We start from the raw sequence: 13,196 nt of genomic DNA, 5'->3' as shown, positions 1-13,196 counted from the left end.
TATTTTATAGCACTGCATGTTACAATGTATGTTCCTTAAGGCAGTAAAACACCTGAATTTTGCTTCTTCCTGGTGTTTTTTTTTTTTTTGGGGTGAAGGAATGAGGGCATGTTCGTGAGTCACAGTCGACTGCCCGTCTCTGAATGGAGAGGTACAGCACCTTCTTAGGACGGTTCAGGCGACTTGTAGCCACGTTCCCAGTATTCATGTGCACAGAACACAGATCCATTATCCGGACCCAACGGGATCTACTGACCACAGATCAGTTTGCAGCGCCACCCTGGGAGGCCCCTCGTGCCTGTGGGGAGTGAAACTTGACTCCCGGCCATGCCGCTGCAGCACTCCAACGTGATCTCAACGCCCGGTTCAGTTGCCTCTGGAGTAGAGGAGCAATCTAGAGGGCCTCTGGAGCACTCCAACGTGATCTCAACGCCCAGTTCAACTGCACTGTCCCAACAAGTTCCGATGACAATTCTTTTGCTGGTTTACTGTTACAGCTCAATGTAAATGTAATGAAATTTGAAACTCCAAATACTTTCAGCATCATCGACAACACATAGTCAAGTCTTTGGTGACGTACGACAACAAGGTGCTTCCACAAACAAAAGCCAGTGGTCCTGAGCTGCACTTATAATATATATATATATATATATATATATATATATATATATATATATATATATATATATAAAATATATATATATATAATATACATATCTATTCTATCCACTGAAATATGATCAATTTGCACAATTTATAGTCAATAAATGTATAAGAATGATACAATGTGTGTATATATTAACAAACATATTTAATTTGCTAAATTACATGGCATTTACTTTCAGGAGGACTTTCGTGGCAGGACAAAATCTCTAATGGAGCGGAAGATGACTTTGAAGTGGGTGCCGTCGCAGTAAGGGGGGCTGCCCGTCCGCTTGCAACCACACAGCATGGCGGTAGTGTCCTTCTCCGGGACGAAGCGCAGAGGGGGGAGGTCGGGGGCAAACTTCTTGTGGGCACCATCGCAGAAGGGCTGGGGGTTAAAAGCAGGAGTAGAACACGTGTGTGAGCAGGGGAGACACCAGAAAGAGAGAGAAGGAGCTCTTAAAGACTTAAAGATGAGAGTACATATTGTGAATGTGGATAATAGTGTGATTTTTGAATGTTAAAAGTTGCAATTGGTGAATAAACTCTTTTGAAAGGTGGATAAACTCTATTAAGAGGTGGATAAACTGTGTTTACTTGCATTTAGCCTCCACTACATCTCTGGATACGTCACCATGACAACACAATCAAGAGACACCACAGCTGGCTGGCGCAACTAAACAGTCAGAACATTCACCACTGCAGGTGAGCTCCAACTGTGAACATTCACCACTCAGTACTCCAACTGTTTCATGAAACATTCTTGTATACATGCAGACATATAACTGCGACATACAGACTATTAGAACTGACGACAGCAAAGAAAAACAAAAAAACTCTGAACGGCTATGTGAAAACATCTGACATCAAGTCAGTCATGTTTTACCTGGCAGTGCAGTGAACATGGGTGTTTTCCAGAAGACTCACCTGCTTCTTGCTGTGGCCACACGCACACCAGGAGTGGCGCTTACCCCCGGTCAGCTTTACGCGGTAGGGCAGCTTGGATGCCACTGCGGGCTTGGACTTCTGACTGCAGAGCTAAGGGTGAACACGGGTCATTCAGGAAGGGCCACGTGCTAGCAGAGCCCAATCACCTCACTAACTACGCCCGGAGGGAGACCTGTTGTACTACTGTAGATGAGAGCAGATGAGATAGCACTTTCCCTCCACATTTTGCTGTGTATGAAACCTGAGATGTGACTGTGGATGACAAATCACTTGTTGAACAATTCTGTAGGTGGCGTCTGCACAACCACACTGACAGGTTTTAAGCCAAATACCAAATTTAAACCAAGTGCAAGTGATTTCTTATTTAGAGCTATGGTAGTAGACAGTTTATGAAGTCTGGGGCTTGAACATATCTTTGAGGCCTGTTCAGATATGTAGGCAAGAATTCCTGCTCAGTCAAAGCTCAAAAGACAGACTAACATCTGCAGCTGAGATTTTACAGGTTTTGATCATTCTTTATAAATAAATTAGGACATATTTACTAACTTAATACATGTGGTGTCTTTAGGCAAACTACCACATGGCATGAGCAGAAATCAAATTAATTCAGTTCAAGCATGCCCACTGGACGTTTAAAACCAATCACACTGTGTATAATTCCACACACTTCCTGAGGGTGACTTTCTATCCAAAGAGGAGCCTGACATTGGGTAAATACACAGGCTACAGAAGAATACAAGTCGCCAACTTGCCACCAGTGAAAATCCAGTATCATATTAGTCTAAAGTTCAAGATAAGATAATTATATATCAATGAGGACCAAAGGCTACAAACAAATTAATCATCCTTTTACTATGTCCAAGCTATTTGTTTAAGAGGGTGTGCCCGAACAGGCGGAGCAATTAGTTTGGAGTACTTGTCATAACAATGCTTTGTGCTTTCAGGGGCTCAGTAGAATGAAGGTCACGCCTCCTCACCACAGACTCTTGTTGCACGAGATGAACATTACTGGGGCCTCCGCCGGTGTTTGTTTAAAGTTTCTACTTTGAGATTTAAGCATAGCCAGGTTTTCTATTTCTTTTGGCCCCTTAATCCCACCACCTCCACACACTCATATCCATGCAGATGCAGGCACAACTGACGAGCTATGTCCTATTTGGAGAAGCAGACAAATCTGCCACTGAAGCAGTCCTAAAGGAAAGTGACTTTATAATAACCCGGTAGTAAGTTACTCGAGCTAGCAGGGTGAAAATGTAAATGGGCATAGTCTACTTACTCTGGCTGCAGTCAGGCCCACCATCCAATGCCGTATCGGAGTTAATGTGAGAAAACTTTTCTGAAGAACACTCATTTTCTAAGCAGTAGTAAAATCTGCGCACTATGACCGCCTACAATCGGTGCGCAGTCTTCATATGCTTTTTGTTATTTCACACTAAAACGCAGCCCAGTGGATTCTTTCTATTAATAATCTGTATGTTGTAGTCTTTTAAGACGAACTTCTGTTCCCTCTTTAGCATAAAACTGGTGGTTCACCTTCCCTCCAGGACTCCAATGACTGATTGTGTACAAAGTCATTAAACCGTGCATGCTTCCGGTATTGCCTTGCGCGGATAGCGGATAGCGAGGATAGACAACCAACCAAATTCATTCGAATTCTCCCCCAGTATCCAATACAATTCGAGATTAGTACCGAATAATACGAACAAAGTTTAAACTAAGTAACCAAACCGGGAAAATGTACGATATTTTTTGTTGTATCGAGAGAACGTGTGCTCTTTTTACTGAATAGCGCGCTTATTTTAGTAAGTACGCTTGTTTTACTACCTTGTGCGCTCGGTTTATTAGGCTATTTCAGAATCAGAATTTTGCTTTTTATAATTTAGAATTCAGCTTTATTGGCCACATGGAGTCCCGAAGCCATGACGTAGCGTTGCCAAGGCAGCAATTTCACTGGATCTAAACAAATCAATCTACCATTAGAAATCACCAGAAATCACCACAGCGGTGGCTTTCTTAATATATTTCAATCATTTTACAACGTTTCTAAGACGTTAGTAATTGTTTTTACACTGTAGGAATCACATACTACAACATATATTCATACCAACACGATCAAATTCGTGATCAGGCCAATCAAATACACGATTTGATTGGCCTGATAGAATTTTTCGAGCTCACAAGCCAACGGAGAGTTGTTAGACTAGCCCTGGCAGCAAATGTAATTTGCCGCTAGGGTGCGTCTAGATTTCAAGGCTAGAGAATTGCATGTGCTCCAAACAATTACCAAAAAATATTTAGCATAAATATGTATTTGCTTGCAGTATAGGAAGCTGACGTTATGTGTTTTTAGATAAAAAAAAAAAAAAAAAAGCAACTTTCACAGAAACACCATGTCTGTTGAGATTTTTTTTAATCTGTCAAAATAATAAAAACAGGAAAATGCATCTGAAACATCCAATATATCCACCATATATATGCATTACACAGTATAACTATACATGAAAACCATGAGTTGCAGAGAAAAATCTGTACAAATCACATTTTTTGAATATACAGAAAAAAACAGTACTTGTGCTGGTGTATTCAATAAGAATCTTTACAAAAACCAAAGACAAAGGAGGAAGGTAACCACAGCAATATTCTTTTGTTTGGTCCCAAACATCCCTAAATACTTGACCCACTGAAGCCATATGAAGTCTGGGAGTTTGAGCTAATTCCTGGAGGCTCTGTGTTCAGTCTAAACTTACTTCCCCTATAAAATGCTGAAGGTTATCTACAAAAAGATGGTATCTTTGCCCATATAAGGAGATCCAGATCTCCTTATATGGGCAAAGATGGTACCCGGATCTCCTTATAGGGGCAAAGATGGCAGAATTTGGGTCCTTTTTGTAGGCAAACTTGAGAGGTCTATTCCTTTTCAAAATCTCCGTCTATTCTTCTATTCCTCCCTCTTCTCATCTCATGTTCATCTCCTCATGAAGTTCTTCTCCAGGGATGCAGGGGTTCGCTGGATGGAGTGGATGTTCCTCTTGACCCGGTCCTCCAGAGAGGAGGTGGAAGCGCTCTCCAGCTTCATTTCACTGCGCACACAAGAGAGAGAAAAACTCTTAGGACTGTATATGCATGTTGTTTAATGTTTATTCCAAACAGGTTACTTCAACATTAAAACTTAAGGAATCAAGAAAGTCTACTTCTAATTAATAATCTTATTCTAAACCCCCACTTCTCATCAATTTAATATTGGTATGACTTGATTCAATAACATGTATTACTTCATAAAACAACAAGAGATGTTATGCCATGTAATATATGCACTTCTATGATAACCTGACTTCGGTTCTGTGAATGAATCTATAGGGACCACTGAGTTTAGAGGTACAGGGCATAAGAGACACTGACTGGATGAAGCTGGCATGGCGGTCCTGTTTGGTGTCCCGTGCCTTCTCCTGCTCTTCCTGTTGTCTGTAGCGACGCACGTTGCTCTCTCGCTCCTCGTCTCTCTGCTGGGCAAATTCCATCATCTGCCGTCTCTTCTTCTCCAACTCCTCTGCAGAGAGATTTCTGGGGAAGGAAAACAACAACAAGACAAGACAAATAAATAAACACATAAACATATTGATCATCACTGATCATTCATCCTTCATGCCCTCAAGTCCAAAACCCTGTAAATTGTTACCTCACGAGTAAAAATCCCATGTCCATATTATCAAATGAGGATGACCAATATGGTTTCTAAAAGTGCATAAACTTAAAGGACTTTGAAAAAACTGTGTTTTCCACAGGGAGGATTTTGCCCATGCCATGTTTTATACTAAGATGAATGTGATGTCCAGAAAGTCACAGTAACACACACAAAGTTTAGACAAGGAACCCTGTTCAGTTGCAGGCCTCAAATTGACAATGTAATCCAAAATCATGTGTTCTTTTAGACTATTTCAAATCATTGCATTATTATCACTTCAAATTCCCTGTAAATGTCCTTAAAGACCAGGCCATGTGAGATGGAGCTCATACTTAGTGCGGTGTGTGTGCTGTAAATGTCCTTAAAGACCAGGCCATGTGAGATGGAGCTCATACTTAGTGCGGTGTGGGTGCTGTAAATGTCCTTAAAGACCAGGCCATGTGAGATGGAGCTCATACTTAGTGCGGTGTGTGTGCTGTAAATGTCCTTAAAGACCAGGCCATGTGAGATGGAGCTCATACTTAGTGCGGTGTGTGTGCTGTAAATGTCCTTAAAGACCAGGCCATGTGAGATGGAGCTCATACTTAGTGCGGTGTGTGTGCTGTAAATGTCCTTAAAGACCAGGCCATGTGAGATGGAGCTCATACTTAGTGCGGTGTGTGTGCTGTGGCCGCTGGTAGCGCGGTTTGGGCGGGCTGGGAGGTCTCCGGTGCGAGCCTCTGCGCTCAGCATCGTGGGAGGAGTTGTTGTCCCGGTGGGACCCGGTGGGACCCGGGTGGGACCTGGTGGGAGAGGGGTGAGCGGGGCACCCGAATGTTGGTGGGCCATTTGGAATCTGGAAGGACAGACTGACCTAATGTTGAGAGCGGCCATTTGGAATCTGGAAGGACAGACAGGAGAGGTCAAGAGACTGCGCACATAAGGAAGTCACTGCATAAAGCAGGGATCACACTGACCAGTGGCAAGCAGCAGATTTCCTATTGTAACGCTATGGTTCGGCAGCGGAACAGCTGTAGCGGCAGCGTTACGCTGATGTCAAACAATTCGAGTGTTGAACTTGGTTCAACTTTCAACGTGTAATGCTAGGCTCATCAATTGTCAGTTTAGGCAAAAGAATGCAGATCGTTTGTGTAACTTAGGAACGAGATAGAACCTATTATGGTCCAAGCGTTGCTTTTTACTGTTGCCGCTTTGTTATTCCTAATGTGATCCCTGCCCAACCTTATCAATATCTGCAGACCATCTCTCTTCAGTCATATTTAAATGTGCTGGCAGAAATGTGTCATGTTCTCTGCATTCAGTCCGTCTACTTATACAAACTGGATGCCGTTTCAGTTTCTGAATATGACCGTAACATGCCTGTATCTTTAGTTAAAAAGACCAGGTGGTATGATATTATTAAGGGAGGGATAATGTATAGAACGGGAAAATAAGTCCCGACAGGGCGAACCGGACCCCGACGCGCAGCGGAGGGGTCTTGTTCCGCCCTGAAGGGGCTTATTTTCACAGTAATGACCGGCGTTCTATACATTATCCCGCTTATTATACGGCTACTTGCCAAAACGAAATAATAAACTCCCCACGATATGACTTTAGCCTACATAACCTAGCCTATTTGTTACCGTTCATCATGGCATTGGCTGAGAAACAAATAGTTCGCAACACACGCTGCTGAACTTGAATCAAACATTCTTTAGAACACAGCTGATCAACCGTCTGCTTTCACGTTTGAATGAAGTTCCAGTCCTTGCGTAGTGATATGAAAGACTTCTCAGAAGCACAAAACCCGTTGCCATTGACAGCGGTAATTATATGTTTGCAGCGGTAATTACATGAATTTATTTTACCGTAGAACGTTGGGAAACCCCATTCAAGTCAATGGAGCGTTCTACTAGCATTGTGAAGAGCCGTATAATAAGGGAAGATACAGACCAGGAGCCCATAGCCAGGTGGTATGAGATTATTAAGGGAGGATACAGACCAGGAGCCCATAGCCAGGCTTGTGGTGGTGGTGAGATGATGGAGATGAGTCTTTGGCGTGGGACCTGAGAGGCGAGAGAGAGAACGGAAAAAAAAAGTGTGAAAAGTGTGCGAAACCACCGATCATATACTGCACTGCCATAACTGAGGCTTTGTTTAACTGTGCAAATAATCCCCTCACTCTTGGTGAAAACAGCAGAGGTTTGGACAGTTCGGAGTCATTTTACCCCCCTGACATTCTTCATTATCCCCCCTCTTAAAGAGGGCTGAAATCTAGATTCCACTCTATCCATACAGTGGTCTGGCCTTCTCCAATCCCTCAAAATCTACTGTAGATGACCAACTACACTGAATGCACATGAAAATAAGACACTTCTCATCTCTTGCACATAACGATGATATACTGAAGAAGTATCTTCACATGGTTTGTCACAGCCATCTAAATACACACTCCGAGTATAAAGCCATCTTAATACACACTCCGAGTATAACGCCATCTAAATACACACTCCGAGTATAACGCCATCTAAATAAATACTCTGAGTATAAAGCTGTGTGGGTGGCTTCTCTGGTTACCGTGGTTTGCGGTCGTCCACATTGGAGCAGGAGCTGGAGTGTGTGTGTGTGTGTGAGTGTTTGTGAGAGTGTGGCGTGTGTGTGTGTGTGTGGCTTGTCTGGTTACCGTGGTTTGCGCTCGTCCTCATCGGAGCTGGAGCAGGAGTTCCTCCTCTTGTGTTTCTTCTCTTTCCTCTTCTCCCTCTTCTCCTCCTTTCGGTCTTTTTTGTCCTTCTTCCTCTTCTTCTTTTTGTCTTTCTTGTCAAGATTTTGACGAAGCTGAGGGATAAAGAGAGCCACCAGTTTGTTAGAGCTTTAGCCAAGATGTCAGGCCAAGAGAGGCTGAACTTGCTTGGTTACATTTTTAATTAACTGCATCCAAATCTCCCTGTATGATTTTGCGCTGGATTTCCTTTGTTTTAAGCGCTATACAGTGTCATGGGTCAGGGTCATGTTTTGTGAATGACTATTTTCAATTCTACCACAGAAACACATCACATTTGTCTAATACCAAAAACAAAGAGCACACACACAAAATAAACAAAACACCAAATACCCATGCAGTTGCTGAACCCACCATTTCTTTGATCATCTTCATCTTCACTGGATTTGTGAGAACTGAACGCTTCTTCTCCTCTTCTCGCTTGCTGAAACACATTACATTACATTACATTACATTACATTTGGCTGACGCTTTTTTAACCAAAGCGACTAACAACATGGTAAACAGTAAGTTTTAGAACAATTCTCACAATTTTAGGACAGTTTAAAAAAACATTAGAGTACAGTAAGAATAAGTCGCCGGTGAGTGCTGTTTTTTAACAGTTACTTGTCAGTTTAAAACGGCTGGTGAGTGCTAGGATCAGTAAGACTTGTTGTAAGTGTTGCTATGAGAGTAGATGTTCTCTAAAGAGCTGGGTCTTCAGGAGTTTTTTGAAAGTGGAAAAGGATGTCCCTGCCCTTGTAGGAACTGGCAGTGTGTTCCACCAACGAGGAACAACAGATGAGAAAAGTTTGGATTGGCTTGAGCGTACCGGTGGTAGAGCTAGACGTCGTTCATACACAAAACAACAAGCAGCAGACACGACGACACATTAGTAGGGCTGAAACGATTCATCGAGTTACTCGAATAACTCGATTACAAAAAATTAGTTTAAAAACCCTGCCTCAAGCCTCGTTAAATTCCTATGACGCCAAGCACTATACAGCGCAGGGATCTGATTGTTCCACACGGACCGTTGTTCAGGAAGCACACCACTAGCGCGTGAATCGTGATACATTCTGAATTTAGCTGGCGCGATGGCAGAGTCAAGATGGCCATAAATGGCAGAGAATGTCTACATTTTTTAAGTAAAGTTTTGTGATCATTACATACTCAAAAAGGAAAAGAACAAGCATCTGAACCGAAAACATCCACTCCATGCTGTTTCACCAAGCGTCAATAAAGTAGGCCATCATCTATCTACGTAGCCTATAGCTTACACTGATGTTGGCTGATTTTAATCACATACCGTATTTGTAGCGATGTCGTGATATAATGTTTAGCTTTAATGTTTTTAAGTAGTAAACTTATTCACGTTCAATTGCAAGACAGTATGCCTAAAAAAGAACCCCTTCTTATATACACATGCATGCACCCTCATCTTCCCCCACGCACCGCACGCGTACACACACACACACACAGGTTGCTAGGTTTCCATAGCAAATAGGCTCACCCCAGAAATTATTTTTAGTAGCCTAATGGTAAAATTATTTGTTAGTAGCCTAATGGTAAATGCTGCAGGTGTAGAAATCATAGACATAAAACAGATATTTACTTTGATGTCAGGTCTAGATTACCGCATGAAACTTGTTGTGCATATTAATACATTAAATTGCTTTCCTCTTCTCCCTCCCAGCACTTCACAACATACATGGACTTAACAAAGCTGTCCATACTAAGTCATGCACAAGAGGCTGCAATTTTACAGAGAGCATTTTGAACATTATTATATTGTTGGCAATGGCACTTATAAAACACTAAATGGGTAAATTGCAATAAAAGGGCTTAGTTTTGGAGCCAAAAAAAGAGTTAGAATAAATACCTCTGTGCCAATTGCTTGATCATTTTACAGCCATGTCATTTTCGTTATGCATTATTTGTTTTGGTTGTTTAAAAAAAAAAAAAAATCAGATTAATCGATTCATCTATCAATAAAGTGCTAGATTAATTGATTACAAAAAAAATCGATAGCTGCAATAATTAGTGACAATATTAATTGCAGATTACAAAATAGTGACAAGCTGCAGCGATGACACATTAGTGACAATAAGACAGCATTAGACATAAAAGCAGACATGACGACTCATTAGTGACAATAAGACACGATGACACATTAGTGACAATAAGCAGCAGACACGATGACACATTAGTGACAAGCAGCAGACATGACGACACATTAGTGACAATAAGACACGATGACAGATTAGTGACAATTAGCAGCAGACACGATGACACATTAGTGACAAGCAGCAGACATGACGACACATTAGTGACAATAAGACACGATGACAGATTAGTGACAATTAGCAGCAGACACGATGACACAGTAGTGACAATAAGACACAATGACACATTAGTGACAATAAGGCACGATGACACATTAGTGACAATAAGACACGATGACACATTAGTGACAATAAACAGCAGACACGATGACACATTAGTGACACTAAGACACATTAGTGACACTAAGACACGATGACACATTAGTGACAATTAGCAGCAGACACGATGACACAGTAGTGACAATAAGACACGATGACACATTAGTGACAATAAGCAGCAGACACGATGACACAGTAGTGACAATAAGCAGCAGACATGATGACACAGTAGTGACAATAAGACACATTAGTGACAATAAGACACGATGACACATTAGTGACAATAAGACACGATGACACATTAGTGACAATAAGACACGATGACACATTAGTGACAATAAGCAGCAGACACGATGACACATTAGTGGCTCATCTTGGAAGAGACAAAGCGTCCTGATTGGCTGTACCATAAAATCGGTTGCAGAAATCACTCTCAATGGAAGAGGTCCCAGATGGATGCGAGTGAAGCTAGGCGGAGCTAAGCGGAACGAAATTCATCTGGCGAGAGTCAGGTTAACACACACACACACACCACACACAAATCAATAGAATAGAAAGCTTTCTGACCCCGATATGCGCACGCATTTTCTTGTGATGTGGGCCGTGAAGGGGTCAATAGATCACCAGGGAGGACACTCACTACCACTACAACTAATGGTCATCATTTACATTACATTTACATACATGCTAGCCCAGCTCATTAACCACTACGCTACAACCTCCCCGTCAATCAGTTGCTATTACACTATAATTATTTGTTGAGGTAACTGAATGATGCGTGATTCCCTTATGAACTTGACCATAGGCTATTGTGCTGAGGGCTACAACACACCTTACACCTTAATCCAGAAATAAAACATACAGAATATACATAGCATGACTTATGAGAAAGCTTCTTGAGAAGCTAAGCTCCAGAGAACTCCGAAATATAGAATTCCACTGACCGAATCTCAAACAGGGGGTCCTCCCTGATCTTGGCAGCCATGTCCAGACTGGAGGTGGGGGCGCTGGGGTTGAAGATGGAGCCCGGCAGCAGGCCAGTCTCGGTGGAGGGACCGCTTTCAGGCTCCTCGTACTGGTCCAGGATCTGCTTGTCGATGGGGCGGCCAAGCAGGTACTCGTCCCGTGAGATCTGACCGCCTGGTCCTTGGTACATCCAGTCCAGGCGGTCATCTTTTTTCCTAGTAGAAAAAGTGAATACAGTGCTCAGTAAGGTGATGTAGAATTGATGAAAGCATAGAGCAAATTAAAATAGATAAATACGAAACTAACAGAAAAACTGTATGCGAGTGTGTTTTATTGCAGCCCACTTACTTGACTGAGCCACTTTCCTGCGCATATCTTGTGAGCTCTTCACGAGCTCTTTCATCTTTCAGCTCCTTCTGGAGTTCTTCGATCTTCTTCCGTTCTGCCTCGTACTTCTGTTCAGCTTTCCAAACACGCTCGATGTTCTTCAATGTTTGCGGATGCCAACTTTTCTTCAAGTTCTAAAAAAGGGACATTTGTTGTGTAACGTCAGCATAATTCAACATTACTACGCTTAAAACGTTAGCTTTGGGGATTGTTTTCCCCACGCTATTCACATGGCAAACGTATGGCTGTTACCTACAAACACCACCTCTCGATTAAATTCTTTGTGACTACAGTTATATGTTCTAAAAGCAAGTTCGAGAGTTTAAGTCACTTTAAACGAGTATCATGGCTAGCGTTACACTTCAAGAAGGAAATGTAACAACAACGGAAAGTCAAGCTGTCATTTTTCTGGCGTACAATATTATTGGGCAGGTCATAAACCATTGAATAATAACATTGGCTATGTCAAATAACAGTTTAGTAATGACACTCAGTCAAAGTTAAAAGACAAGTCAATAAAGTTAAACTAACATTATACCTTAGCTGGTAGCTAATCTACGCTGCGCAGTGCGCTGGTTAACTTACAATATAACGTTACCACGTCACAAATATAAAATGATGATTTTACTTACAAGATCCCCGCCTCCCATACTGCTGACAGATGATACTTGCACCCAAATTAAAAAACTGTTCGGTAAAAAAAATTAAATACAAGCCTACACCGATGCAAGAACAAATATGTTTATCCTGTTACGCAAACGACGCCATATTGTGACCATTTGACCCGGATGTTGTCTATATTTGAGAAACTAGGCTTTCAGCAAAGATTGTTAAGGCGGAGCAAGATACTTCGTCGTAGTTCATGTCTATGGGCGCGAAATGGGGATCGAATCCTGTCTGCATAAAGAGGCGTGTCGATGACGTATTGACGAGCGTACGTTGCAACCGGCCAACAGCAGCTGCATAAATAACCGGCACACACCTGATATAAAGTCGATTTTCTCCAGACTGGAATGCTCAACAATGCTAAAAATGTACCTGAAATGTTCAGAAGGGTTTGAGGATCATGAAAACGTGCCCGAAATTCACATTCCTAACTCTATAGAACCAAGACCTTAGCATATGTGGTAAAATTCTGAGCTATGCCCATAAACTTCAATGGAGCAGTCGCTGCCTCTGCTCTGCATAAAGGGGGATTTTGACCCCCCCTCGTGCGATCCGGGTTCCCGGAAGTGGCTTCTGATGAAATATCTTGCTCCGCCTTAACAATCTTTGGCTCAAATCTGTGCGCGTTCTCGGTGTTGGGATGACTTTGGCCAATCGTGTAACGTGGAGACGCACGACGCCTCAAGACCGCCTCTATTTAAAAACAATTACTTCCGCATTC

General features: G+C 42.2%; 2 protein-coding genes across 2 annotated transcripts; both read right to left on the bottom strand.

Moving 5' to 3' along the window:
- Positions 1-727: 727 nt before the first annotated feature.
- On the bottom strand, positions 728-3,367 carry LOC125298004 (CDGSH iron-sulfur domain-containing protein 3, mitochondrial-like). The gene is made up of 3 exons (XM_048248622.1): positions 2,870-3,367; positions 1,573-1,683; positions 728-1,033 (listed from the first exon to the last, which is right to left on the bottom strand). Exons 1-3 carry the CDS (start codon positions 2,942-2,944, stop codon positions 842-844), a joined length of 378 nt encoding a protein of 125 aa, XP_048104579.1. The 5' UTR covers positions 2,945-3,367; the 3' UTR covers positions 728-841.
- Positions 3,368-3,986: 619 nt separating this feature from the next.
- Positions 3,987-12,599, bottom strand: cwc25 (CWC25 spliceosome associated protein homolog). Its single transcript, XM_048249364.1, has 9 exons — positions 12,442-12,599; positions 11,771-11,943; positions 11,401-11,637; positions 8,388-8,457; positions 7,938-8,089; positions 7,257-7,320; positions 5,923-6,110; positions 4,993-5,154; positions 3,987-4,673 (listed from the first exon to the last, which is right to left on the bottom strand). Exons 1-9 carry the CDS (start codon positions 12,457-12,459, stop codon positions 4,559-4,561), a joined length of 1,179 nt encoding a protein of 392 aa, XP_048105321.1. The 5' UTR covers positions 12,460-12,599; the 3' UTR covers positions 3,987-4,558.
- Positions 12,600-13,196: the final 597 nt, after the last annotated feature.

The sequence above is a fragment of the Alosa alosa genome, chromosome 7, assembly GCF_017589495.1.
Source record: "Alosa alosa isolate M-15738 ecotype Scorff River chromosome 7, AALO_Geno_1.1, whole genome shotgun sequence".
Classification (NCBI taxonomy): domain Eukaryota; kingdom Metazoa; phylum Chordata; class Actinopteri; order Clupeiformes; family Clupeidae; genus Alosa; species Alosa alosa.
Note: the sequence above shows the minus strand (reverse complement) of the source record. Positions and strands in the feature narration are given on the sequence as shown.

Excerpts from the sequence above, each read along its gene's own strand:
- cwc25 (XM_048249364.1), bottom strand. Across the intron at positions 8,458-11,400 it reads GACCCCCTGTTTGAGATTCG|CAAGCGAGAAGAGGAGAAGA; the intron begins GTCAGTGGAATT and ends AATGTGTTTCAG. Across the intron at positions 7,321-7,937 it reads GAGGACGAGCGCAAACCACG|GTCCCACGCCAAAGACTCAT; the intron begins GTAACCAGACAA and ends CTCGCCTCTCAG.
- LOC125298004 (XM_048248622.1), bottom strand. The coding sequence starts at position 2,944 with ATGAGTGTTCTTCAGAAAAGTTTTCTCACATTAACTCCGATACGGCAT. Across the intron at positions 1,684-2,869 it reads TGGGCCTGACTGCAGCCAGA|CTCTGCAGTCAGAAGTCCAA; the intron begins GTAAGTAGACTA and ends GTTCACCCTTAG. Across the intron at positions 1,034-1,572 it reads GTGGCCACAGCAAGAAGCAG|CCCTTCTGCGATGGTGCCCA; the intron begins GTGAGTCTTCTG and ends TTTAACCCCCAG.